Source organism: Eschrichtius robustus, chromosome 2, assembly GCF_028021215.1.
Source record: "Eschrichtius robustus isolate mEscRob2 chromosome 2, mEscRob2.pri, whole genome shotgun sequence".
Classification (NCBI taxonomy): Eukaryota; Metazoa; Chordata; class Mammalia; order Artiodactyla; family Eschrichtiidae; genus Eschrichtius; species Eschrichtius robustus.
Genome location: NC_090825.1, coordinates 63536287 through 63564246, shown reverse-complemented (window position 1 = coordinate 63564246; position 27960 = coordinate 63536287). Strand labels below are relative to the sequence as shown.

Below are 27960 nucleotides of genomic sequence, written 5' to 3'. Positions count from 1 at the left end.
TTTCTTCAGTGTCTTATAGTTTTCTGCATACAGGTCTTTTGTCTCCCTAGGTAGGTTTATTCCTAGGTATTTTATTCTTTTTGTTGCAGTGGTAAATGGGAGTGTTTCCTTAAATTCTCTGTCAGATTTTTCATCATTAGTGTATAAGAATGCAAGAGATTTCTGTGCATTAATTTTGTATCCTGCTACTTTACCAGATTCATTGATTAGCTCTAGTAGTTTTCTGGTAGCATCTTTAGGATTCTCTATGTATAGTATCATGTCATCTGCAAACAGTGATAGTTTTACTTCTCCTTTTCTGATTTGGATTCCTTTCATTTCTTTTTCTTCTCTGATTGCTGTGGTTAAAAATTCCAAAACTATGTTTAATAATAGTGGTGAGAGTGGGCAACCTTGTCTTGTTCCTGATCTTAGAGGAAATGGTTTCGGTTTTTCACCATTGAGAATGATGTTGGCTGTGGGTTTCTCATCTATGGCCTTTATTATGTTGCGGTAAGTTCCCTCGATGCCTACTTTCTGGAGGGTTTTTATCATAAACGGGTGTTGAATTTTGTCAAAAGCTTTTTCTGCGTATATTGAGATTATCATATGGTTTTTATCCTTCAGTTTGTTAATATGATGTATCACATTGGAAATTACATTTTTGAATTTCAATCATCCACATGACTTCTTAGCTTTATTTTCACATTTATTAAGTGTTAGTTTTAGTGGCGCAAATTTAAATTTTGATTGTCAGGCAACTCATTTCAAAAAGGATCTTCTCCATTTCCAAAAAAAAAAAAAAATTGCTATATTATCCCTGCAGCTTTGGGTCCTATAAATATGAAGAATCTGACATCCAAGGGAAGAACAGTTCCACCAAGGGATTCTATCACAGTCCTCTCAAATGGAAACTGTGATAACCATCTAGTCATCCCAGGCTCCTTCATAAGAGAAAAAGGGGTCATGACGTTCGTTGGAATAATTCTCAGTACTACAAATAGGAGCTAGAAGGAATATGGGTGGAATTTGAGCAATTCACTGGGGACTCCCTTGTATTATCATAGCCAGTGGTAAATATAGATTATCACAATCCCACACAGGCAGAAGCATCAATGCCTCAGAATTCTCAAGAATGAAGAGATGGAGGTACACCACCAGGTACATTCTTGACATTTCTGCCCACAGCTGTTGGGAGGGACAGCCTAAGGTGTCATATGACCCCACTGGTTCCCTTCCTCGCCAACAGAAAACTGGACCAAGGATGGACAAGTGACTGAAAGGAACAAACTGGGATGAACCAATGGGGCTTTCTCTCAGTAATCTGAATTTGTTCTGTGGAGCACTGGAGTCCATGACCTCCCTCTGCTGAGGACCCTGTCTGAGTTCTTGCCTAGGACGGTGGTCTTAGTTCTTAGCCTTCCTGCAGCCTAGATGTTCAGCTTTTCCCTAAATTTTCTGGATATGTTTCCTTATGGTAACTTCCTCCCTAGCCTCAGTTATTGGAGTTAATTTGAGTAGGATTCTATTATTGCATCCAAAATGTTTCTGACCAAGACAGTACCTAAAGCAGTATCAATTGGATCAAAATGGAAAATATCGTCCAGAAATAAGATAATCATTATCAGAACAAGGACTGCATGGCTCACACAAAGAAAGTTCCAACTCATAGGGCAGCTTTGGCACCTAAGGATTCAGCTTTGAAGAGAGTATCAGGAGACAGTGTCTTCATCAGTGACCATAGCATGTCACATAGGCTCTTTAGAACAATGCCTGGCATATAGTATGCATTCCAAATTTTTGTTGCTTCTTATCATCATAAATATGAGGATAAGGAATTTTGAAAAACTAGAAAACTTTGATAAATTGGTGAGACAATGGTTATAATTATTCTCTTTCCCCTACTAAGTTCCAAATAGGTCATTTATTTAATACATCCCTTTTAACTCAAAAACAACTTAAATATACTTTTGCACTGTTTGAATTTTTAAAAACCACCTGCATATATATTTTTTCAATTTAAAGACTAATAGGAAATTCCCTGGCAGTCCAGTGGTTAGGACTCTGAGCTTTCACTGCTGAGGGCCTGGGTTTGATCCCTGGTCAGGGAACTAAGATCCCACAAGCCATGCAGTGCATCCAAGACGAAAAAATGTAAAAAAAAAGAGACTAATAAAACTTTTTCAAGAACTGAATACATAGAGATGCAGAATATATTTAAATGTACTACGCACATTTTATAGCTTAAACAATGCTAGAATGATTAAAGCAGAAATGGCATTAACCTTTAATCCATATATGCTGAACACCTATAACATTTTGAGACATTCACACTTTTTGGTCTTAGAACTCCTTACAGTCTTTGGGACTTCTCTGGTGGTACAGTGGTTAAGACTCCGCACTCCCAATGCAAGGGGCTCGAGTTCGATCTCTGGTAAGGGAACTAAGGATCCTGCATGCCGCAGCTAAAGATCCTGCATGCCGCAACTAAAGATCCCGCACGCTGCAATGAAGATCCCTGCAACAAAGATCCCACGTCCCGCTACTAAGACCCAGCACGGCCACAAAAAAAAAAAAAAAAAAAAGTCCTTAACAGTCTTAAAAATCAGGACCTCAAAGGCTTTTTGTTGTTGTTTTTTGCTTTTTAAAAAAATCTAGGTTGTGTGTATGTTTACTACATTAAAATTTAAAACTGAGAATTTTTTAAATATTGTTTTAAAGTGACAAACCCATTACATGTTAGCATAAGTATTTTACGAAAAATAACTACATTTTCCAAAATATATTTAGTGAGAAGAGTGGCAGTGTTTTATGTTTTTGCAAATCTCTTTAATGTTTGGCTTAATAGAAAACAGCTGGATTCTCTTCTGTGTTTCTGCTTCAATCTGTTGTAATGTTTAGTTGAAGCATATGAAGAAAATATGGCTTCACACAGATATGCAGTTGAAAAAGGAAGAAATAATAGGCTTTTCAGATAATTGTAGATAGTTTTCCTTGATACTATACTCAAGCTTGGTAAGTGGTAGTTTCTTAGAAGGTTAGTTATAATGTAGAATCTGAAACCACACCAAGGAACTTCCATTTTCTGTTACACTAAATTTCACTGCTCTGTCTCGCACTTTGAATGGATTCCTTACCCAAGCAAGACCTTATAATATGGTGCATCAGTCATTTGGAAAATATTGATTCCTTGAGTTATGCAGACCTTCCAAGTGTTGACACATTTCACTATATACCATAAAAAAATAGTATTTATTAATATCACCACTGATATCAAAGTCTTTTAAGTATTGGGAATTGTCAAGCTCACAATGATGGGTTCAAGTTTAGTCAAATTCTAATTTTTCATGTAAAAATTCAGGTTTCATCATTGGCAGCAGATACTGTCAGTTCTTTTCCTTCAAGCGACAAGCTTGCTTTGTTCATTTTTGAGAAAATATCTGCCAAATACCCAAGACTAAGTAACTGGTCTGTCAGTTGTTCTTTCAAGTATAAATATTATTTTCATGAAAAAAATGGCTAGTTCAGTTTGCAACAAGGGCTTTTCTTTAATACAACCACTGAACTTCAGTATACAGCAGAATTGTACTATGCTTAACTCACATTCTGTCACATGATATATTAAAAAGATGTGTACTCCGGGTCAAGATTTACTAAAATTAATAATTTTTGCTGAATCATTGATGATATTCCTATGTCTTTTTTGTTTTGTTTCTAGTGTGTGGGGCAGTGAAGAATATGATTGATAGCTGATGCCATGAATTTGATTCATACTAAGGCATCCACAATTTAACCTGACATTCTTTTTTCCACCATCACTGCAAATGTCAACACAGTGAAACAGGCAATTTCACAAGTGGCTTTGACCTCATCCATCTTCTAAAAGCATCTCAGGGGAACTGAGGGGTTTGTGGGCCACAGTATAAGAACAATTGGCCTAAGAGAATTATTGAGGTTTTGTGTCATCCATCCATCCATCATTTGATAAAGGCCTACAGGTATCATAAAAGTGAGTAATTTCTTCCCCCCAGAACAGCACAGTTGAGGGCAAAATACAAATGCATAAAATAACTGTAATCTAGCAGAGGATGTACATCAGGAGAAAGCCCTGGGGAAGTCTTGAAAGACTCTTTACAGGAACCTTGACTTACGGGCAGAGCTCAACAGGCTCTGTGAAGAGGTCACGCCCTTCAACTTTAATTCAGAGTTTTTTGATTAGCTCTTGAATTCACAAGTGGCAACAGACTCTCACAGCAAATATTTCAATTGAATTTTCTGAATTCTTACTACATGATGTGACCCCAAGAAAGGGATAAAGAAGAAAGGGACAATGACCAGCCTTTATGAAAATTCTATAGCAACAACCAAACCTGGAACAACTCAGCTGCCAGATTTAGTCAGACTGGTACCTTTCACAAGCAGAAGCATAGAAACAAAAGAGCCTCCCTAGAGGACAGGAGGCTGGGTGAGCCCTTTTCAAGGCCTGCCTGTTTTCTGTCTACTCTGATGGTTAGACTGAGGCGGGGGCGGGGGGGGGGTAGCTTTCATTGTTTAAAATTATGACATAATTAAAAATATGTAGTAAAGTAGCAATTACGGGGACAGGGGGCTGTAGTTCTTTAAGAAACCGATAGAATTAAAGAGCATCCTTTCTGAAGTCAGAGTGGGAGGTGAGTTCAGAGGCAGGAAGATGGGGTTTTCATTTTTCTTTCCAAATTGGTATAAAGTAGCAATGTCAACAAATCACTGAGAAATATCACTACACCTGGCCTCTGTTCTATCCTGTTTGGGTCAGTAGCACCACCTGACGCTCTGGTACCCAAGCCCAAAATATGTATATTAGACTCTTCCTTCTCCCCCATACTTCCCATTCAACTAGTTTACAAACTCTTACAAGTTCTTCCTTCTTAACCTTTCCTCTGTTTCTTGAGCCTTCCCATCCCCTTTTGTTACCACCTTAATTCAGGGCATCATCTCCTTTCTCTTCAAGAATTCTAAGGCTCCTTCTCATGCCACTGGAATCACCTTTGCAACACTCAAAACTGGTAACGCTTCCCTGCTTAAAATGGTATGATGATTCCCACAGCCTGAGAGAAAAGGAACAAACTCCTTAGCTTGGAAAGTGAATCTGGTCCCTGCCTAAATGTTCAGCTTCGAAATACAGTGCCTCCACAAACTTTTTTGAACAAGTCAGATCAGGCTCTTTTCCACTTAAGAGTTCCTTTGCTCACGTGCCTCTGTCTGAAAGGCCCTTCGCTCTGTCTACCTGGTGAATCTTACTTAACACAACTTAAGTATTCTCTCCCAATTAGAAAATACTGCTGTCTCTCACCACAACCTGGTATATAGTTCCATCATAGGAGTTACAGCAAATATCCAACTTACTGTTAACAAGTCTCTCTCTCCCCCTACTAGATGGTAAGATCCTTGAGGTAGGAATCATTTCTGAATTATTTGCACAACCTTAGCTTATTAGACATTAATTAGATGTCCCCTTCCCTCCCCCCCAGAGTTCCTATTGAGCCCTGAAGTCCTGTTACATGTCTCCCTCATGAAAGACACAAGTGACTGGACAAATTAAGGTCCCTGGACCAAAGGATGGCAGTCCAAAGGTACGAAGAAGAGAGAGAAGCAATCACAGTGAAGGGTAAGAGTGACACTCATGGGGGACACTGGAACAAAGACCCTGAGTTCCAGCTGCTGGGGTGCCAAGAGCTCCTGGATCCCGCCCCACTTCTTCCAAGACCTGGTTATCAGCTCTTCTTGGTTTCACTAATTCATTATACTCCCATTTTCTAGATTAAAAAGTACTTCAGTGCTACTATTCTCATCTCTCTTTTTAACACACAACTATTTTCCTTGCATGGATTCATGAATTTATGATTGTAAGAAGATAGTAAGCTCATATTAGGTAGGCTCCCATCTTAAATTTCAAGATGAGGAATATAGCATTTTTCTATATATTCACTAGGTATTTAGTTTTTTTTAATTACAAGGAAAAATCCAAGACCCTAGCTCCAACAAACAAGCAAATACACAACCTGTTCTGAATAACTTGCAACAGTTTTCAACTGGATAAATGAGTATGTATCTGGTTGATTAGCAATCACATCACTCTTACAGGGCCATAAGCTACTGCACCTTTAAAAGCTCTGATTTTTTGAAAAATTGGATCTTGTACAAAACTATCTTCTAGGACTAGGATGGCCCTGCCAGGCTTGGGAAATAGCACTTGGATGCTATGGGATCTTAACAGCAATACATTAGACCTAAGAAGCTGGAGAGAAAAAAATAGGTGGTACTAAACCATTTACTTACTTTTGTGTCTGTGAACTTCTTCCCAAGTATTTCATAATAGTATCTTACAATTTTATATGTCAATTATATCTCAATAAAGCTGAAATTTAAAAAAGGAAAGAAATAATTGCCTACTCCAAAGTCATGAAAACATTCTCCTTTATTCTCTTCTAAATGCTTTATAGTTTTAGCTTTCACTTTTAGGCCTAAGAGTCAACTCTAATTATTTTTTGTATATGGTGTGAAGTAGGAATCAATGTCTTCCTTTTTCCATAGGGACCAAAATCCATTAAAATTTTACTTTTTGGGACTTCCCTGGTGGTCCAGTGGTTAAGAATCCACCTTCCAATGAATGGGACATGGGTTCGATTCCTGGTCAGGGAACTAAGATCCCACATGCCACGGGGCAACTAAGCCCATGCACTGCAACTACTGAGCCCGCCTGCCACAACTAGAGAGCCTGTGTGCCACAACTACTGAGCCTGTGTGCTCTGGAGCCCGCATGCCACAACTAAAGAAGCCTGCGTGCTGCAACAAAGAGCCCACGCACCATAACGAAAGATCCTGCATGCTGCAATGAAGATCCCGCGTTCCGTAACTAAGACCCGACGCAGCCAAATAAATAAGTAAATAAATAAATATTTTTTAAAAAATTTACTTTTCAACAGAATACATTTTATAATTCTCTTATATAATTTTTATTCCTGAGAACACTTTAAAATATAGCTTTAAATCTTAATCTAAATGACACTTAGTTGATAAATTTCTCAATATAAAGGCATTTTGCCTTAAGACTAATACTTTAAAAAATATTATTAAGAATAAAGTAGTAAAGCTAATCTTCTGGTCAAATGAATTTGATTTCAAACTTAATTAAAATGCAATGCATTTATAAATTCAGCTCTCTTTGTAAAAGCAAAGCATGGTCATTTTAGAACATTTATAATGTAAACATTACTTTTTACTATAATTTTAAGAGTTATTTGTTGCTATTAACATTTTATAATTATGAAATTGCATCTTTTGCTGTTGGCAAACAACCATAGAAAGTGAAGTTTTAGGTTTTACTTGACAAATAGCACCATATTCAGTTGTAGCTAAAATTTAAAGTGGAAATATGATCATTTTCTTGAAGTATTTATATGTGTACAATGTTCATGTTATATGTCTTACTGCTATCTATCTATCTGCAATGGATATGATCACATGATAAGTCTAAAAGAAGGGAACTAACTGTTGAGCACTTGCTATGTGATGAGCATTGAGCTACAAGCTTCCATTGCATGAATCTCCCTTAACCTTCACAACAACCCTACAAGAGAAGCCTCATCCTCTGCGCCCCTCCCCCATTTTATAGATGAAGAAATCAAGACTCAGTGAGGTTAAATATTTCCCCAAATCTATGGCTATTAAGGGACACAGGTGGTGCTGTAAGGGAAGTCTATCTGAATTCAAAACCCAAGCTTTTTTCTCTACATCGCACTACTTTATTCACTGGGAGAAAATGGTTGATAAAAGATAAATTACATATCTTAGGACATTCATTGGTAAATTACTTTTCAATAAATCAAAGAAGCAACATGTTTTTCTGAATACCTTGCTCAGGACTATGCCAGGCACTGTAAAGACAATTAAGAATGCTCTCTTACCATAAAGGACTTTATAATCTAGCTGAGGAGACATAACTACTATGTATGACACAATTAGTGAAAAATATTAGTTGAAATTAACTGTTAAAGTAAGATCTGGAGACTACAGGTGGTGTAGCTGTTTTTGAAATGAAGGACTGTGTTGAGGACACTGAATTAACTTTCAGAGTGGGACCACATTAGGAAGGGTCTTGAAAGAGTAAAATTCAATAAAGTTGAATTTAAGAATCCCTAGAGATTTCTGATTTGGCATAAAGAAAGAGGTGTTTTTTAAAAGTTTTTTTTTTTCCAGCAGAAATATTCAGGGTATCTTTGAGTAGAGTATGAGGAATGAAGTCATGAAGAACTAGTTTTTGAAATTCTAGTAGTAGAACAAGGGCCTGAACCAAGGTGATGTTGGTGAGAAACTTGAAAATCAAATGATATATTACCAGGATTAAAATTCTGCTCTCCGATAGTATTTTGCTCACTCTAGATATTATGATCAAAACAAAGAATACAAGAAACATATATGGCTGTCGGCATACTCCCAAAAATATGGAAGTTCTAGATACATCTAATTTAATCCATATTGTTTTCGGTAAATAGACTTGATCTTGTTATAAGAAAGCTGCTCATCCCTGTGAAAGTTAAAAACATTTTTAAAGTCCTCTTACTCTTTTGTAGTCTCTGAATAACTAGTTCTCCAGGAAAAAGGGAAGAGGATGGCATATTTTTATGAAATCTCTATAATGCTAGTGCCAACAAAATGTGATTTAATAGCTGTATGACATGTGGATTCATTCAATTATCTTCAGTATACCAAAATTTTTTTATAAAGAGTTTTAAAGATTCATTTTCCTAAATTATTGTTATACTAGCCCAATGAAATCTCTTCTTTCCAAATATTTTAGGTAAGTACAGTATTATAAGGACATAAGCCTAACAGAGTAAGCACTCAATAAGTGTTTTTTGATTGGATGAACTGGAACATAAATCAATCATCATAATTTATATGGTAATCGATTCAGACCAAAGCAAAGAAGGATTATGAAACCAAAACATGAAATAATGTAGCAGAATTTTCATCTTAGAGATTAATTTTGATTCCAATGGCTTGTTTAAATTCATGGTTTTGTGGTTCCAAGATGTCATAGAAAACTCTTTTTTTGTCAAAATGGCCTCTAATAAAAAGTAAATCTTCAGTGGAATAGCTGTCGTTATTTCCAGTCCAAACAGTCAGGCTGTACCTGCATTAAAATAAAACAGAATTATATAGTTAAAAGAGAAAGATAAGAAACAGTGATGAAGAATTCCAATAAGCCTAAAAACAGTTACTCTCGTTTGTCTCTAACCCAAATTCACACAGAAGAAAAAATTAATTAGCACTGGTGGAACTATATTTTCCTGTTTCATTCCTTCATCAACATCAAAGGGACTAGACAGAATAAAATTCACACTGCTGTTGCCTAAATTAGGTACCCGCCGTATCTGAATTAATGTTAAATGGCTTTAGAAACCCAGACTGGTAGCACTAGAAATGGGTCCGATTTTGGACAAAAGAACTGAGGAGATTGTGTTGCTGATCAAGGAATCTGTTACCTACACAAAAACCACAGCTCTAACCTCGTTTCTTCAGTAGCCAGGCCACAGTCAAAAGCACGACTGGAAGGGACAGTGAAGAGACACAAATGTCACTGACGTTCCCAACATTCATATTCACTTATAAGTGGCCCCACTATCCCTTCTGGGGGTTTTCTGTATGAGATACAAGAATGCCAAGAGATGTCACTAAGAATGCCAAACAGAATAAACCTAGATCTATTTCTGGAGTTAAAAACCAATAATAATATATGCAGATTTATTATGGATATAAGAATATGCTCAGAACTGTAATGTTACTTAAATCGTATATTTTCATTTCTTCCTGTGACATTACTATTACATTACTCTAAGAGTTTAGAGAAATGCGAAGCTGTTAAGTATTTTCATATTTATTTTCCTCATAAACATGTCAGAATCCAGGGAAAATCTCCAAAGCAGTTCTTCTGCTAATGATAAGAAACAGTCTAACCAATGTATATATTCTTGTTATACTGACACATTACTGTCCTTAAGGATGATGACACCATTCTGGAAATGTAACAAAGGAAAGTACTTTGGATTTTGTTCCATAGTAGTATTATGTGACAAACCAAAAAGAATTTTAAACTACAGTAGGGAACACAGAAAAAAAAAATGAGAATTACTTTAAAAACTTATATTTTTGCTAAAATGGCATTTTTATTACTTTATTTGAGCACCATGGTGACAAACGTTATAAAAAGACAGATATGAATTTAGGTTAAAAGAAGCTATTCATTTTATTTGCAGTGTTATTTTGCCTCTTTTAATCCTCCCGCTACTGAATTTAAACTAAAAGTAGGAAAAATAAAATTGACTAAGGGTATTTTAAATGCGTTCATTCAAATCAATTCTCAGGTTTCATTTTTAAAGCTCTTTTCATTGTGAAGTAACATGTATAGGAAAAGATGCATAAAACATAAATGTAAGTTTTAACAGATTATTATAAAATGAACTCCAGTGTAACAAAACACAAATCAAGAAAAAACACTGCCAGCACCTCAGGAGACACCTGTATATCACTGCCCCATCACAACCTCGCCTTTCACCCGGAGTCCTCACAACCTTGTCTTTTGGGTTGCCATCTTCTTGCTTTATTTACCACCTGTATAACCATCCTAGACAATACAGTTTAATTTTTGCCTGTTAATGAATTTTATATAAATGGAATCATACAGGATATAATTTTTTTGGTCTTGCTTCTTTTGCTGAATATTGTTTGTGACATTTATCCAAGTTAAAACATGTAGCTACAGTTTATGCATTTTCTTTGGAAAACAGTTTAGCAGTATCTACTAAAGCTGAAAATATGAATACCCTATGACCTAGAAATTCTATTTCTAGAAATTCCTTTCTGATATAACCTTTATAAATGCAGGCACATTTGCACCAGGATGTGTGTGTGTGTACATTTATATATATGAATGTTCACAGCAGCAATCTTTGCAATAGCCAAAACCATGAAATAATCCAAATGTCATTCAATAATAGAATAAACTGAATGATGTTGAATGTTTTGCCTGTGTTCTCTTCTAGGAGTTTTATGGTGTTATGTCTTATATTTAAGTCTTTAAGCCATTTTGAGTTTATTTTTGTGTATGGTGTGAGGGTGTATTCTAACTTCATTGATTTCCATGTGGCTGTCCAACTTTCCCAACACCGCTTGCTGAAGGGACTGTATTTTCCCGATTGTATATTCTTGCTTCCTTTGTCGAGGATTAACTGACCGTAGGCGTGTGGGTTTACTTCTGGGCTCTCTATTCTGTCCCATTGATCTGTATGTCTGTTTTTGTGCTAATACCACGCTATTTTGATTACTGTAGCTTTGTAGTATTGTCTGAAGCCTGGGAGTGTTATGCCTCCTTCTTTGTTCTTTTTCCTCAGGATTGCTTTGGCAATTCTGGGTCTTTTAATTGTTCTAGTTCTGTGAAAAATGCCATGGGTAATTTGATAGGGATTGCATTAAGTCTGTAGATTGCTTTGGGTAGTATGGCCATTTTAATAATGTTAATCCTTCCAATCCAAGAGCATGGGATATCTTTCCATTTCTTTGAATCATCTTCAATTTCCTTTATTAATGGTAAACAACAAAGCTTTAATGGAATATATTACTAGAGAAATTTTTGTAACATTGGGGATGGGAAAGAATTCTTAAACAAGACACAAAAATCACTAGCCATGAAGGATATGTTCGAGTAATCTCAACACATTAAAATTCAGAAATTCCTTCCATCAAAAGATACTATGAAGAACATGAACAGGTTAGGCACAGAGTTGTGGAAGATTTTTGTAAATCAAAAGGGCTCTAATACAGAATTTATAATGAACTTACCTATGAAATAGAAACAGACTCACTGATATAGAGAACAGACTTGGCAGTTGCTAAGGGGGAGGGAGCCTGGAAGAGGGATGGATTGGGAGTTTGGGATTAGCAGATGCAAACTATTATATACAGAATGGATAAACAACAAGGTCCTACTGTATAGCACAGGGAACTATATTCAATATTCTGTGATAAACCATAATGGAAAAGAATATGAAAAAGAATGTATATATATGCATGTGTGTGTATATATATATATATATATATATATATATATATGTATAAATGAATCACTTTGCTGTACAGTAGAAATTAACACATTGTAAATCAACTATACTTCAATAAAATAAAATTTTTTAAAAAAGCTTTGTTGTTTACCTTTCATATTTAATAAAAGACTCTGAAAGAGATGAAGAGAAACCCAAAATTAGGGATAGAGTTCCAAAACAAATCAACAATAACAAAAATAGGACCCCCGCCCCCCCAAAAAAACCAAACTAGACAGAGAAGTAGAAGAATCCACTTAGTATAATGCCATGGAGCCAAAGGACAAGGGAGTTTCAAACTGAAGAGGGGGACCAGCAGTACTCAAATGTTGCAGAGGTTAAGAATTTGGCTTGAACAAAGTATGATCTTCAAGTGAGAAATTTCAGGAGAGTAACTGACTACACAGAAGTGGAAGGTGAGGAAACTGAGGCAGTAAGTAATGAAAGAAATGGGATGGCAGGATCATCCTATTTGAACATGGCAGCCTAAAGTCAGCACTGCCTCCTTTTTCTCCTAGAATCACCTGAAAGTAACAAAAAGAACAAAAGAATGAAAATAGAAACCCCATCTTCAATGAAATTAAGAAAGAACTGAAAGTGCAAATTACAAAACAGGTGAGAAGGTTTCTAACAGCAACAGAAATTAAGGCCACATGTTAAGGAGGTGGAGAGAGTTTGCTCATGTATGCAGATTACAGAGAAAGCCTATAAGAGACTCTTCTGGATGAGAGGCATATCCCACCGAAACACTTCGCACAGTGGGAATGGTGTCCTTGAACTACAAGTGGGAGCTTTCCTGGATTAGATTTGGTCTCAAAAAGCAGTGGAAACAAAGAAATAGAACAGGAAAGCCATAGTTGTAGGAATCAGACTGTTCCTGTGAAAACCCAAAAGTTTAAATTTAAGAGACACGTGAAAGATCTTACCTAGAGACACCACAACTGCTTATCTCCACTGACTGGGGAGAAGTTAAAGGCTAAACAAGTCACACGTAAGACTCTCTGGGTCATAAGGAGCATAGTCCTGATCCCTCTCCACTATGAACTTTAGGCAACTAGCTGGTCTAAAAAACACCTCACTTGGGCTTCCCTGGTGGCGCAGTGGTTGAGAATCTGCCTGCCAATGCAGGGGACACGGGTTCGAGCCCTGGTCTGGGAGGATCCCACATGCCGCGGAGCAACTAGGCCCGTGAGCCACAACTGCTGAGCCTGCACATCTGGAGCCTGTGCCCCGCAACAAGAGAGGCCGCGACAGTGAAAAGCCCGCGCACCACGATGAAGAGTGGCCCCTGCTTGCCACAACTAGAGAAAGCCCTCGCATAGAAACGAAGACCCAACACAGCCAAAAAAATAAAATAAATAAATAAATAAAATCCAGCCATTCATATAAAAAAAGAAAAAAAGAGTAACTTTAAAAACAAAACAAAAAAAACACCTCACTTTCTTTAAAGCAGATAATCAGAATAAATTTGGCAGAGATTTTATACAAGAGAGTACAAGAAAATATAAGGAAAAACACATGGCAGATGGAGAAATAAAAACCTCATCATTAAAAAGAAACTAGCAGAAACTAACACACCATTGTAAAGCAATTATACTCCAATAAAGATGTTAAAAAAAAAACTATCAGATAGCTGAAACAGGTATAAAACTATTAAAAAAAAAAAGCCACAAAACAGATGAAAGCCATAACCCACATATTTTTTAAATGATGCAGCTGCCTCTTTGAAGAGCACAAAGCAGAGATACAAATTCATGGAAGAAGTTTCAAGACAACAGAAAAGAGATGATAAAATATTAATTGGCAGATCTTAGGAAAGAAGTGGAAAATTAAAACTATTACAGAATATGGTGAAATCTGAAGGTATACTAGACTAGAGAGAACAGACATTGTTGAACATATTGTAAGGGTCAGAGAAGACAAATTATAAAATAAAGTAAAATAAAATGCAAACAAATAAAAAGGAAAGAAAGACTAAAGAGAAAACAATGGATACCAAAGACAGGCAAAGGAGATCTACATATTCATAACTGGAGTTTCTGAAAGAGAAAACATAGTGTTACAAAGGCAACAGAACAAGTATTTAAAAATACAATTCAGACAAATATTACAGAAAAGAAGAGCATTTAAATCTATATATTGAAAAAAACTCCACATCGCTGAAAAAACTGGTATAGAATGGTCCATACTGAGACATATTCTAGTAAAATTACTAGGCCTCAAAGATAAAGAATCCTTTCTACATTCAGTTTCCCCCATTTCCCCCCTCCAAAATCAAGTCGCTTATAAGGGCAAACAAATAATCAGGCTGGCTTCACACTTTGCCACATCAACACTCACATTAGAAAGCAGAAGAGGGGCTTCCCTGGTGGCACAGTGGTGAGGAATCTGCCTGCCAATGCAGGGGACACGGGTTCAAGCCCTGGTCCGGGAAGATCCCACATGCCACGGAGCAACTAAGCCTGTGCACCACAACTACTGAGCCTGAGCTCTAGAGCCCGCGAGCCACAACTACTGAGCCCGCGTGCCACAACTACTGAAGCCTGCTGCCTAGAGCCCGTGCTCTGCAACAAGACAAGCCACTGCAATAAGAAGCCCGCGCACCGCAACGAAGAGTAGCCCCCGCTCGCCACAACTAGAGAAAGCCTGCACACAGCAATGAAGACCCAATGCAGCCAAAAATAAATAAATAAAATAAATAAATTTAAAAAAAAGAAAGCAGAAGAGCAGGGCTTCCTTCGTGACACAGTGGTTAAGAATCCGCCTGCCAATGCAGGGGACATGGGTTTGAGCCCTGGTCCGGGAAGATCCCACATGCTGTGGAGCAACTAAGCCAGTGCGCCACAACTACTGAGCCTGCACTCTAGAGCCCACGAGCCACAACTACTGAGCCCATGTGCCACAACTACTGAGCCTGCATGCCACAACTACTGAAGCCTGCGCACCTACAGCCCGTGCTTCACAACAAGAGAAACCACCGCAATGAGAAGCCCAAGCACCGCAACGAAGAGTAGCCTCTGCTCGCCGCAACTAGAGAAAGCCCACGTACAGCAACGAAGACCCAACGTAGCCAAAAAAATAAATAAATTTATATAAAAAAAAAAAAAAGGAGAAGGGCAACGACTTCAAAATCCAAAAGGCATTGTGAGCCAAGAATTTTACAGCCAGCCAATCTATCATTCAATATGAAGTACAAAGTTGGACATTAATAAAGAGAGTACAGTCAACTCAAATTAGGTGAGAGGGGGGTGAAGAAATACACTAATTTTATTATTGCTCATGGAAGTTAACGGGTACTTGTAAAGAAGTAGATTAAGCATATTTTATAAAGTAGCAGTAAGAAATAACAAATAGGAAAAAAAACTAACTTACCAAATATTCAGAATTAACAATACAAAAGAAAGAAAACAGCTACAGTGAAATGCTTTTTAATGCTATAGAAATAGCAAATATGCTAGTTTTTCTTTTAAATGACAGAAACAAGACCAAACATATCTGTGTTATAAATGAATGTAAATAAGTTAAACTCTTCTTTTAAAAGAAAGACTGTTAGATTAGATTAATGAGAGCTAGGTATCTAGGCATCTGATAAGGAATTTAACAACATGGAAAGAAAGAAGGCTAGAAAGAACCCTGAGGGGTTGGGTTGAAATTGGAAATATCAGTATGAACTCATGGGTTGGTTAAACACACACACACACACACACACACAAGTACACACACACACAGATACAGAAATGTTTATAGACATATATGTAGGGGGTGTGTATATGTATGTAGGTCTATATAGGTGTGTTTTTTTTTTTTCACTAGAAGAGAAGATTTAATAATTGATAAAAATGTACAAAAATATTCAAATCAGAAATGCTTTAGAATGTGTACCACGAAGTCAGTACTTCTCAGTGAGGAGGGAAGGTAAAAGACTTCCTCAATGAAAAAAAGTAAGAGAAAGATCGGATTTTAAAAAAAAAGAAAGAAAAAGACAACTGTTAAAGAAATCGTTTAAGTCAACATTGATTTGTTTTAGACAAGGATATTGCAACCATCACTTAAAGTTTGGTGGCACGTTCTTTAGTAGGTCCTTAAGGCAATATATTTAAGCTAATTTACAATTTGATTTGATGTTAACTTTTTAAACATCACTTCAAAATAATGCCCTCACAATAGCCTTTTTAAAATATATTTAGATGTTTCATAAAAAATAATGGTGGCTTTATTATAGTAGTGCTCAATAGCACCACTATAGTTTAGTTAAGGGTCTACCAGGTTATAGGTGTGTTTTTATATACATACATATATACAGACACAGACCATAACTACACATATACATACACATATATTTTCCAGCTCTGTCCATTGAGAGGTCCTGGAAGCATTGACACCCTAGGAGCAATGATTATACTAAAATCCCAGATTTTGCTTTCTAAATACCACCTGCTGCTATAATCAAGCAGGGATCCTTGAAGAAGTGACTGATTTGAGAACTGGGACAAGTACGTGATGAGCCTGCCAAGAATGCAAGACCTGAGGTCTGTCATGAGGAAATATTGAACTGCCCGAGATTGAGGACGTTTTTCATAATAAAAGGCCTGTAGTCTTGAAGACTGTCATGTGTACGAGAGGAAGGGAAAAACTGAGGAACTAACTATTTTGAAGGAGACTGATGCAAACTAAATGCAATGCATGTTCCTGGAGAGTTTCTTGGACCACAAGGAAATAAGAAGGATTGCTGGAATGGTTGATAAATTTGAATGGGGTCTGCAGACTGCATGGCAGTGTTGCCTCAATGCTGATTTCCTGGTTGGAAGGCTGCATACTAGTAATACAGGAGTGCATCCTCGTGTGGGGAAGTGTACACTGCAGTACTTAAGGATATGAGGCATCATGATAGAAAAAAAAAACATAGAAAAAAAGAGAGAAAGAGAGGTGGGGGCAGAGAGGGATGGAGGGAGAGAGAATGGTTAAACAATTTGGGAATCTGGGTAAAGGAGATGTAGTAGTTTTATGCAACTTTTCTGTATGTTTAAAATTATTTTTTTGAATGACAATAAATCAGCCTTAAAATAGTGAATGAAAAATAAAACTTTATAAATTTATTTTTCAAAGAAAAGATAAAGCAAAGTTATTCAAGCCAAACAAAGAAAGACAACGCGAATTTAGGTAAAAAATATCATTAAACAAGACCAAGAAGGAGAACTTTTAATAATAAGGTATAATTCTTCATGAAGATAATAAAACCTATATGAATATGGCCCAAATAACATATCATGAGCACTTAATAAGCAAAAATTATGAAGGCAGAAGAGGAAGCAGACAAAAACACTTTAATAGTTGGAGACTCTAACTCTCTTAGTCCATAAGAGAGCAAGTAGCCAAAAAATTAAAGATGCCAAATATTTGCACACACGCAAAATGGCACACTCATAAGGTTATTCATTATAGCATTGTTTGTAATATCAAAGATTAAAAACATCCTTTATGTTCATCAATGGGGAGGCTGGTTAAATAAATTATAGTACATACATAAATACGATGCACCTAGAAAAGGAAAATGAGGAAACTTGAAAAAAGCTCCAAGATGTACTGCTAAGTTAAAAAAAAAAAAAAAAAAAGCAAAGAACAGAACAGAAGCAAGGTATATAATATGATACCTTTTGTTTTAAAAAGGAAGGGAAAATAAGAATCTATACTTGTATTCACTTTTATATGCATAAAGAAACTACTAATGTGGTTGAACAAGAAACTGCCAACTGTGGTTTGTGAGGTTGGGCAGGACTGGGTGAATGGGAGAAAGGCTTTTCACAGTATAAATCTGTTCATTGGTTTTTAAACCGTGTGATTATATTACTTATTCAAAGAATTACATTAAAAATATTTTTAAAAGCAAAGAGTAAGGCACGAACGACTTAAATCACGTAACTAATAATGTATGTTATTAACCTGTCACAGAAACTAGTAGTTTTATTCTAATATCCAGTCTCCTTTCTGTCTTATAGCAATCCCCTGAATTCTAACTAGGCATAAGACTGTACAGAATAATAGCTACATATCCCAGCTTCCCCTGCAGCTAGGTATAGGCATATGACTAACTTAAAGCCAATGAGTGTGTGCAAGCCAATGAGTGTGTCCAATGCCCTTGAAGAACAGGGACAGGCCCTGAGCCTCTTTTTCCCTCCATCCTACCAACTAAAACTCAGACATGGCAGTAATCAATCTGACCATATAGATGAGGTCAATATCCTAAGGAAAACAAGTACCAAGACAGAAGGATTTTGGGTCCCTGACACTGTGAAGGCATCAAATCCGCCCTGGCCTATTTATGCTTTTCCAGTTATGTGAGACAGAAACAAACTTAAGTTTAAGCTATTGTTAATTTAGGTTTCTGTTATAACAGCCAAACTATATCCTCATAAAATACATGAACTCATACAAATATCCATATATCAAACCATTAATAAAACCTTAATAAAGTCTACGAAGTAGAAATAATATAGACATTATCTGATTACTATACAATAAACCTAGAAAACTATTAACCAATCCAAAATAAAATAATTCTACTATCTCAGTGCCTAAAAAATTTTCTCTTAAAACAACTTTTGAGACAAAGGAGAAAAAACCACAATTGCAGAATATTTATAAATTAACAGTGATGAAAACCTACACATAAGAAACAATAAGATACAGCTACAGCAGTGGTCAGAGAAAAAAGTGTAGTCTTAAATATTTATGTTAATAAATATAAATATATTAATAAATATAAAAAATGAAAATAAGCATCTAACTCAAGAAATTAGAAGAAACTACATGAAAAGAACTTTAAAAGATAAAAAGCAGAAATTAGTAAACCATAAACCAGAAAAATAAATAATCCAAGAGTTCATTTTCAAAAAAAAGAGAGAGAAATCATTTTCTAGTTTAATCAAGACACAAGGGAGAAAACTCAGATAAACAAAATAAGGAAATTATTTTAGAGACCCAGAAGAAGCCAAAAGAAAACTATTTTAATCATCTGTGTGTAAATAAATCTTAAAACTTGGGTGAGATAAACAATTTTCTAGGAAAATACAATATATTAAAATTGGCTACCATACAGAAAATCAACCATTTACCATGTAAGAAACAGAAAAGATGTATAAGTTAAGCTTTCCCCAAAGCACCAGGTTTAGACGGTTTCAATGTTGAGTTTATGAAAACTCAGGTACAGGCCTCATTTGAATGTTACTTTTAACATCCCAGAAAATGTAAAAAGAAAGAAAGGTCCCTAGTTTTTTTAATGAAATATCCATGATATTGATACCTAAAACTGAGAAAGAAAAAAAAACTACAAACCAATCTCACTTTCAAATGCTGAAATCCTAACTAAAATATTAGCAATAAAATTCAGCAGTACATTAAAAGAATGATAAATTCTGATCAAGTGGGGTTTATTCTGTAAATGTGTGGATGGTTCAATATATAAGATATTAATAAAATTTATTTTATTAATAGATAAAGGGAGAAAATACGGTTATTTTCATAGAAACTGAAAAAAGCATTTAGTAAAAACTCAATACCCACAGGAATGTGGATACTTCTTTAATGTTTGAGTATATGCTTCCTTACTCTCTACAATATAGTGAATTATCAAACAGGGTCTTTTTTCTGGATGATTTGTGATCATTCTTTATTTGTCAGAATTCTTTACAACTATTTGACCTATGTGTTGAGGATAGTTTTACCAGAACCTATTTTTATGTATTCAAATGTATCAAACTTTCCTTTTATAGCTTCTGGGTTTTGCGCCTTACTAAGAAGGGTCTTCTCCATTCTGAAACTATATAAAAAAAGAATCATCACTTGTGGTTTTTTTATGCATTTAATGTTTGTTGTTCAAGTCTTTAATTCATCTGGAATTTATTTTGGAGGAAGGATTAAGGAAAGATGTTAACTTTGTTTTTCCTCCAATGTTGGCCTGTTGTCCCAACACAAGTTATTGAACTTTTGCTCCAATGATCTGAAATACCAGCTTTTTCCTGTTCTAAGTTCCATGATAGAGCTGGGTTTATTTCTGGACATTCCCTGCTGTTCTATTGACTAGTCTACTGAAAAGACAGTATCAAAACGATTTCAATATCTGTAGCTTTATAATATTTAATATATGGCCCAACCAATTTTTATTACATATTAAAATAATAAAATTTTGGGAATTCCCTGGCGGTCCAGTGGTAAGGGCTTGGTGCTTTCACTGCCGAGGGTCGAGGTTCAATCCCTGGTCAGGGAACTAAGATCCCACAAGCCGCACGGCCAAAAAAAAAAAAAAATTAAAAAAATAAATAAATAAATAAAACTTTTATATGGGAAAGACTTCTGGAATTATGACAGAATTCAAAGGGAAATTATTTTACCCACTTATAACTTTTTGTGAATGTATAACATAATGAAAAAAATGACAAACATTTACTGGGCACCTACTATGTGCAAAAGCTTTTGTGAAGAATAGAGGTGAAAGACATGATGTTAAGGTTCATCAAGGATCTTCATTCCAGTGAGGAAGTCCGAGCACTTACAGAATCAGTGTTCATTCTCTGTCTCTTTCTCTCACACACATTGTCTTTACATAATCAGTTTCCATCTTCTTTCTGTCTCTCACACACACTCACATGCACACACTATATTGTAAAACTTACACGTACCTGTTTGATTGCTTTAACAGCCAAAGTAACTGAGAACAAGACTGCCTGACTAATGCTGCTCTGACAGGAAATGTTACAAGCTGATTTAGTTCATTACATATATATTCCATCTCTTTCACCATTATCCAACTGTAACCTGAAATGAAAAGAAAGATATTTAACTTTTCTAACCAAAGTCCTACAAGTCAATTAAGTAAAAAACTCAATTACATGTGAATAGGTAAATTCATAGGTAATTCATAAACATTTCCATTTGGATTCAGAGAAATTAAAATACCACTTAATGCAAGAAAAAATTTTGAGTGGAAAATGTAGATAAAAAATTAAATCTAAAGTCATGTCACAAGTGACCTAGAGCAATAAACAAAAAATTAAAACATTAGAAAGGAATTTATTAATCTCTCAAGTACAAAAAAGGAAATTCTGACATTATATTTACGTTAAAGATTCTAAGGCTCTGCATCATTAATATTCTCGATAAACTTAGATCTTCCGCTTGTTGTTAAGTTTTCTTTTCCGAGAGAAAGAAAGAGTATTTACTAGCTGTTTAAGTAATAATTAACTTCAGTTTTTTTTGGGGGGTGGGGGTCTAGTCCAAATTACTTACACATTTTATCTAAAATAGAAATAGTGTTAAAATTGACTTTTATATATGTGTTTTATGTTTTAAATCATGTTTAGACATTGTGGAAAACATATCTGCCTGTTTATAAACAGCTTCAGAAAAAAATCTATATTTTAAAAATAGCCCCTACACTCTATCAAAAGTATCCATAGGTTGTAAAAAGTACTGGTCAGTAAAGGAACAATTTACAAAAAGCCTATGTGAATACATTAGTTTAGCAGCTAAATGCCTCATGAAAGAAGGGAAAGGTCTGCTTTCCTTTAAAATCTGGAAAATTATATCTTTTTAATTAGAAAAAGGGGTTGCTAACAGAAGCTATACTTACATTACTTAAAAACTTATAAACTCTTTTCTAAATTTTGTAGCAGAAGAAGTAAGGGAGGATAAAACACATGTTGGTAACGACCAGAGGCCAGTGGGGGAAAAGCAGCCTGGAAACATTCAACACCAACATTAACTTAAAGACTCAGATATGGTTTAACTCGGTTCAAGCCTGAGATTAAAGCCAGAGTTAGACTAAACCGTGACTAAAAGATTAGAATCAGTATGGAGGCTATTAAATTGTTTCCAGTTTACCTTCTTTAAACACTCTGAATTATATGCTATATTCTTTACTGAAACTAATAAAAATTAAAATGATTAGAAAATTAAAATAGAACAAATTTAAAGCATATTATTTTTTTCTCAATCACATCAGTTGTTGGTCCAGGGGGTTATAACCTAAATGTCACTACTCACCAGATAGCAGTTACTCTAACCTCATGTTAGATTTTAAAACTTTACATCTAAAAACAATAGTAGCAAATAAGTAAAAAGAATGCCCTGAACACAAGATAAAGGCTAACATCTCCACTGGCTCTAAATAACTTCTTGGTTAATTATTTTTACCATGTGTTCAGGTGTCCCAGAGCATCTGTTTGCTTAATGGCTGTTTACTGGAAAATCACTACCTAGGAATGTATGAATAAATAGAGAGATGAATCCAAATAGCGTAGTAAGTTTCAGCCAGGAGAAAGAAGCTGAATATCAGGTCCATCTGTAAGAGTACATAAAGAGAAAGAAGAAATCCAGCCTAGAAGAGAGAGTCTCATGGCCTCATATACCCCCTGTCTAGCCAAAGAGAGCTTAAGGGCACCAAGGTTCCAGCAGCCTACATTTGGAGCTCCTTCTAATGTCTAGGGAACAGAATCTGTGCTGTTCAACCATACACCCACCGACTTCTGGCCTCACATTACTTGGAAAGTTTTAATTACCACTTCTCTATCTTCTATCTGACATAGGGAGTTTGCTCCAAAGTAAAAGGAAAGAAGAAAAGAGTATAGAATGTTCTATAAGTTCAAAGAGACCAATTCAGGATTCGTTTGTGTATGTAAAGAGGCAGCTTTGGTTATTCTAGACCTTGCAAATAAATATTTTCCATGCAAGCTTGGCGACAGAATGTCACCAATGAATGAGTATCTATCTGAAATAACAGAAGGAAGAGTCATACACACATCTTTAGGGCCAGACCTTTCTCTCCATTAGGCTCTTAGATTTTGTAGAATGTGTTTTTGGTTTTGTATTAAAGGTATTATTTTTATATTTGAGTATATTTTAATTTGACCAAAAAGGAATACATTTAAAAAATTATCACCTTCATTGACTTTCTCAGGATGCCATCCTGTTGTCCAACCTAGGGAAAATGTCACATCTGGAAAGAAGGATGTCACAGTGTCTATAAAAGGTTTTGCATCCACTACTCTGCTATTTCCATTTGGACCAGGAAGAATATCAGCATTAATCCACACTGGACGCTTCAGATGCCTCTTCACATTTTCCAAGAGCATCATGGATGGTTCTACAGCTGCCAGACTAAAAACAATTTGTTGTCAATGAGATATATTCCTAAAGTAAAAGTAAAAAGTTCTTTTAGACTGGTGGCTTTAATGTTGTCAAATTCATAATAAAAGTATAATACCATAATGCCTGAATTAAACAAAATCAAAGAGCAGATAGCACTAGAGGGGAAAGCTAACATGTGCCATATCTTAAAATGCTGATTTATACTTACTATTCATGAAGGTACCTAAAAGGGTCTATAAATGTATGAATAATGATATGTATGAATAATGAAATATGTATGAATAATGTATGAATAAATGTATGAATAATGACACTACATGTCTCTAATACCAGCTCATGACCTTGGAGAAAAGGGCCTCTTTTCCTTCATGCATACTTGTGTGAGTCTGGACACATAAACACATTGCTAAAAATGATTGCCAAGTGTAAAATTATAACATTTCTTTAAAGCTTTTATAAACTTCATTTTTTCCTTTATTGTAAACACCTTTCCTGGAAACAAGAGACAACTATATTTTAGTTACTTTTAAAGTAAAAAGCAGCTTCAGTCTTTTTACTTCCCTACATCTTTTCTAACGGACACATATATCTTGAAACAATAAGATTTTAATCAGCCTACATAATTTTTACTGATTAAAAATACATACACAAACTTTATTGGAAAGCTACACTACTTATAATTCTGAATGTCTTCTGAACCTTTAAGGCCTACGTTCATTTCTAAGAAAATTAGCTTTTAGTGAATACAGCGATGGGAGGCTAAGAATCTGGGAGACGGATACTGGAAGCGAGAACATTCAGCACCTCTCCTCACATTTCCATTTTTCTTCTTAATGGATTGGAGTCCTTCTGCCTATGCTTCTACCACTCTTCACCTCACTCCTTTTGGGCCTCCTACTTTAAGAGCAGAAACTGATAACTTCATTATTTATAGGGTCATATTTATTAGTGAGCAAGGATACTGTTCACTAAAACCAGAGGAAACCAGCCTCTCTTTCACTCTGCTCCCATGTAATAAACTGCTTTTTTCTCACTCTTATGCCCCTGAAATGGAGGCCCTAGATCTTAGTGGATTGATAAACTCTAATGCTAGACCTTACAGACTCTAATTTAGATGCTGTCATTTCTCTGTCTCAAATGCTTTCTGCCTTGAATGGTATCAATGCCGTGTTAAAAACCACAATTCTGAGATCTGGCCAGCTGTACTTCCTACAAAATTCCCCCATTTTTAGTAGCAATCAACTTGTATCTATTACTCCAAAGCTTGCTTGTCTGCAAGTCCCACAGCAGCAGCCAAGTCCCCATGGGGTTCTGCTCTTCATGGGTGGAGTGGGAGGTAACCTTGAACTAATCCACGCATGTCTCCTCTCCTTTTCCAGAAAGGATTCTTACTTCTTAAGAAATCTGGTGTCTGTGGAGGTTGGGTTGAACAGTAATTTCCAGTTTACGTTTGGGAGGAAGCTTCTTATGCTTTCTCAATTTAGTAAGCTGACATCAGGCTGTTTAACAATGGTTCGCCATCTGATAATATCTAGTCTCAGCATATTCTCTCCCAAACTGAAATTCCACCAGCATATATGAAGTGTCTACTACATGCAAAACACTGCACAGTTAGACATACAGAGCTAAGACACAGAACATAATGAAATAAGAATTTAATGTACATATTCTGTTTTATATGTAAATATTTTAATTTTCACTAATATAGACTATAGTAATGTCATTTTCCCTTACCAGAAACTTAAATAAGAAAAAAAAAACGTATATTAAGAAAAACACAAAACTTTACTAAGAAGAAAACAACTTTTTGTTGTAGTTTTAACTTTCTGGAGCTTTACAAAATAATTAATAAAATTCCTCTGGAAGAGTAAATGTGGAGGAAAAGCCATAACATTTCTGGGAAAAAAAAAAAAAAAGACTGAGGATGAACTTTGCCCAAGAGCAAGATACAATGTTTTTTTGTTTTTTTGTTTTTTTTTTTATTTATTTATTTTTGGCTGTGTTGGGTCTTCATTTCTGTGTGAGGGCTTTCTCTAGTTGCGGCGAGTGGGGGCCACTCTTCATCGCGGTGCGCGGGCCTCTCACTATCGTGGCCTCTCTTGTTGCGGAGCACAGGCTCCAGACGCGCAGGCTCAGTAGTTGTGGCTCACGGGCCTAGTTGCTCCGCGGCATGTGGGATCTTCCCAGACCAGGGCTCGAACCCGTGTCCCCTGCGTTAGCAGGCAGATTCTCAACCACTGCGCCACCAGGGAAGCCCAAGATACAATGTTTACTACAAAGAATAACATACTATGTTCCTAGCCTGGAAGACTCAATATTATAAATATTGCAAAATTACACTTCGTTCCCAATTAATCTATAAATTCCATGTAATTCTAATTAAAAATAAGGATTCTCAATCCTTACATGTATTAGTATTAAGTTTCCCATAAAGAACTGACAAAAGGTTTGCCAAAATGATCATTTGAAGAGGAGGGTCCTAATCAGTATACTACCTAAAATTTCTTTTTGGTAGTACTTATTTAGGAAATTCCAGGGAAGAATATAAACTTAGCTCTTATAGAATAGATTTTTTTTCTAAAAAGTTACTTGGTAAGTCAAACTTCTCAGTACCTATTTTCCTATTAACTTCGTTTAGAAATTGGGGCTAACAAAATAAAAATCATACTTAAAATGATAATAAACCATTTAAAATTACATTCGACGGTAAAATTCCAGATACAAATTTTAAATCATCATATATTACTTAGTTATTACGTGTATACAAACAAAATAACTCAGAGGCACAAAACAAGAACTATTAAAATTTGACTATTAGGTCATTCAGCTACTCTTACAGACGTAGTGCAGAGTTCCGGTTCAGAGTGTGAACTCTTCAGCCAGGCTGGCAGCTCTCCTACCGATTACGTGACCACAAGCAGGCTACTTACCCCTCTCTGCCTCTGTTCCCTCATCTGGAAAATGAGAATAGGAATAACCTACTTCTTAGGATTGTTATGAAGACTAAATGAATTTACACATTTAATGCTCTTAGAACAGTGTCTGACACACAATAAGTGCTTATATAATTGTTAGTTAAATTCATTCCCCTTCAAATACGTTATGACCAAAACTCTTTTTTTAATGGCACAGCCTTTCAGTGGTAGCTGCTAGCGTTTAGGAATGAAGGAGCTGGTCTGACTGGTGAGGAGCCAAAGAATATATTACAGAGAGCAAGTCTACGGGCAATAGTAAACATCAAAAAAAACCTGAGCACGTGAAAAGGCAAGGAGCTCTAAAATTCGGCTCACCAAGCATTAATGATTAAATGCTTTATTTCACGGTACAGAGAACACTGGACTGGCTCCAGGAAACCTGGGATCTGGTCCTAGCTCAGCTCTCAAGCTTAGCTATTGTCACTTAACCTCTCTAGGACTAAGTTTCTTTGTCGAGAAAATGGAGTTGGACCATTCACCACTCTAAAAGCTTTAAGATCTTGAAACAGCTTTCATTCACCAACAGTGTAAAGAGGTTGACTGGTACACTCAGGCCCACAACAACTGATTAGAGTAATCTTAAAAACCCTGTGAGTAAGAGCTCCAAATCCTTATTAATTTCTTGAGATAATTCAATTTTAAAATATTGTTCAAATATAAGGCAGGATTACCACACATCCTAGATTTTCATAGCAGTTGCCTTCATGGGCCTTATGGTGAGTTTTTATGGTGTCACAATAAATTCCTGGCTTTCCCTATAATTTTTATACTGCCAAAATACCACAGAAGTAAAATTTTCCGTGATAGCCACAGGGAAAGAAACAACACTTAATCTTGCTCTCTTCATTATCAATGTTTCCAAAATATTATTTTTAAGAAACTCTTCAGTTATTAAAGAATTCTAGATAATTCCCCTTCCACAAATATAATAACACTAATCAAGTAGGAAATGCATTAACTACCCCAACTACTGCCAAATCTCTCTCTTGAACTACTTTTTAATGAAAGTGGTATTTTAAAATTTACCATTCTACTATTACCAATGGTCACTTATGATAACTTCCTTTATAAAAATTAACTTAATTTTAGCCTTAAAGGGTTCCCAAGAAACAATTCTGGCAAACAACTCAGTGTGTCTTTGGTACATTCCTGAAAGATATTAGTTTGCAATTCCACTTTCAGTTTAGATAAAGTATAAAGTTATTTAGTCAGGCACAGATATATGAAGTTACTGATTTTTTTTCCATATTGTTATTCTATAACAACTAGGAGACTGAACATGTTTGTACAAATACCTCTTAAAATCCAGTTTGATGCCTTTATTGCTTTTTATAACTTCAGCCAGCCATTCCTGTAAAGTATTATCACTGTTTGTTTCAGGAGGATGAGCCATGATTGGCTGGCCATGTTCTGATCCATCGCTTGGAAAAATGACATCAGCCTCTATCATATGAGCAGTACCTGTCCAAATAAAAGAACTTACGTTGATGCTAATAAAATAGAGACTGTAGGAGATGGCATATTCAGTACCCTTTTGAGGAAGATAAAAGGAAGGAAAGAAAATAAAATTTACTGAGTAAAGACTAAGTGCCAGGTACTATGTCAAGCCTTACATGTCGCACTTAGTTGTTACACGTGAGCAAATAGGCAGTGAGGAGTTCAATACCTTTGCCTAGGTCACACTCAAGCTGTTGTCCTAATAGTTAATTTCTTCCCAGTATATGGCA

At 35.7% G+C, this 27960-nt stretch overlaps 1 protein-coding gene across 2 annotated transcripts in view; it reads right to left on the bottom strand.

The window, feature by feature from the left end:
- Positions 1-7189: 7189 nt before the first annotated feature.
- The window catches only part of FAM151B (family with sequence similarity 151 member B), a 35312-nt gene continuing 14541 nt past the window's right edge, over positions 7190-27960 (bottom strand). The window contains exons 3-7 of one of the 2 annotated variants that reach the window (XR_011073078.1): positions 27529-27694; positions 23050-23267; positions 20792-20927; positions 9531-9662; positions 9083-9154 (exon numbers count right to left, since the gene is read on the bottom strand). Coding sequence is in view for 1 of the 2 variants with exons in the window: in XM_068535583.1 (XP_068391684.1) it covers positions 8995-9154; positions 20792-20927; positions 23050-23267; positions 27529-27694 (680 nt within the window). In the remaining variant the exon portion in view is untranslated. Of the gene's footprint in view, positions 9155-9530; positions 9663-20791; positions 20928-23049; positions 23268-27528; positions 27695-27960 lie in introns of both variants that reach the window. The other variant, XM_068535583.1, reaches the window with a different exon arrangement.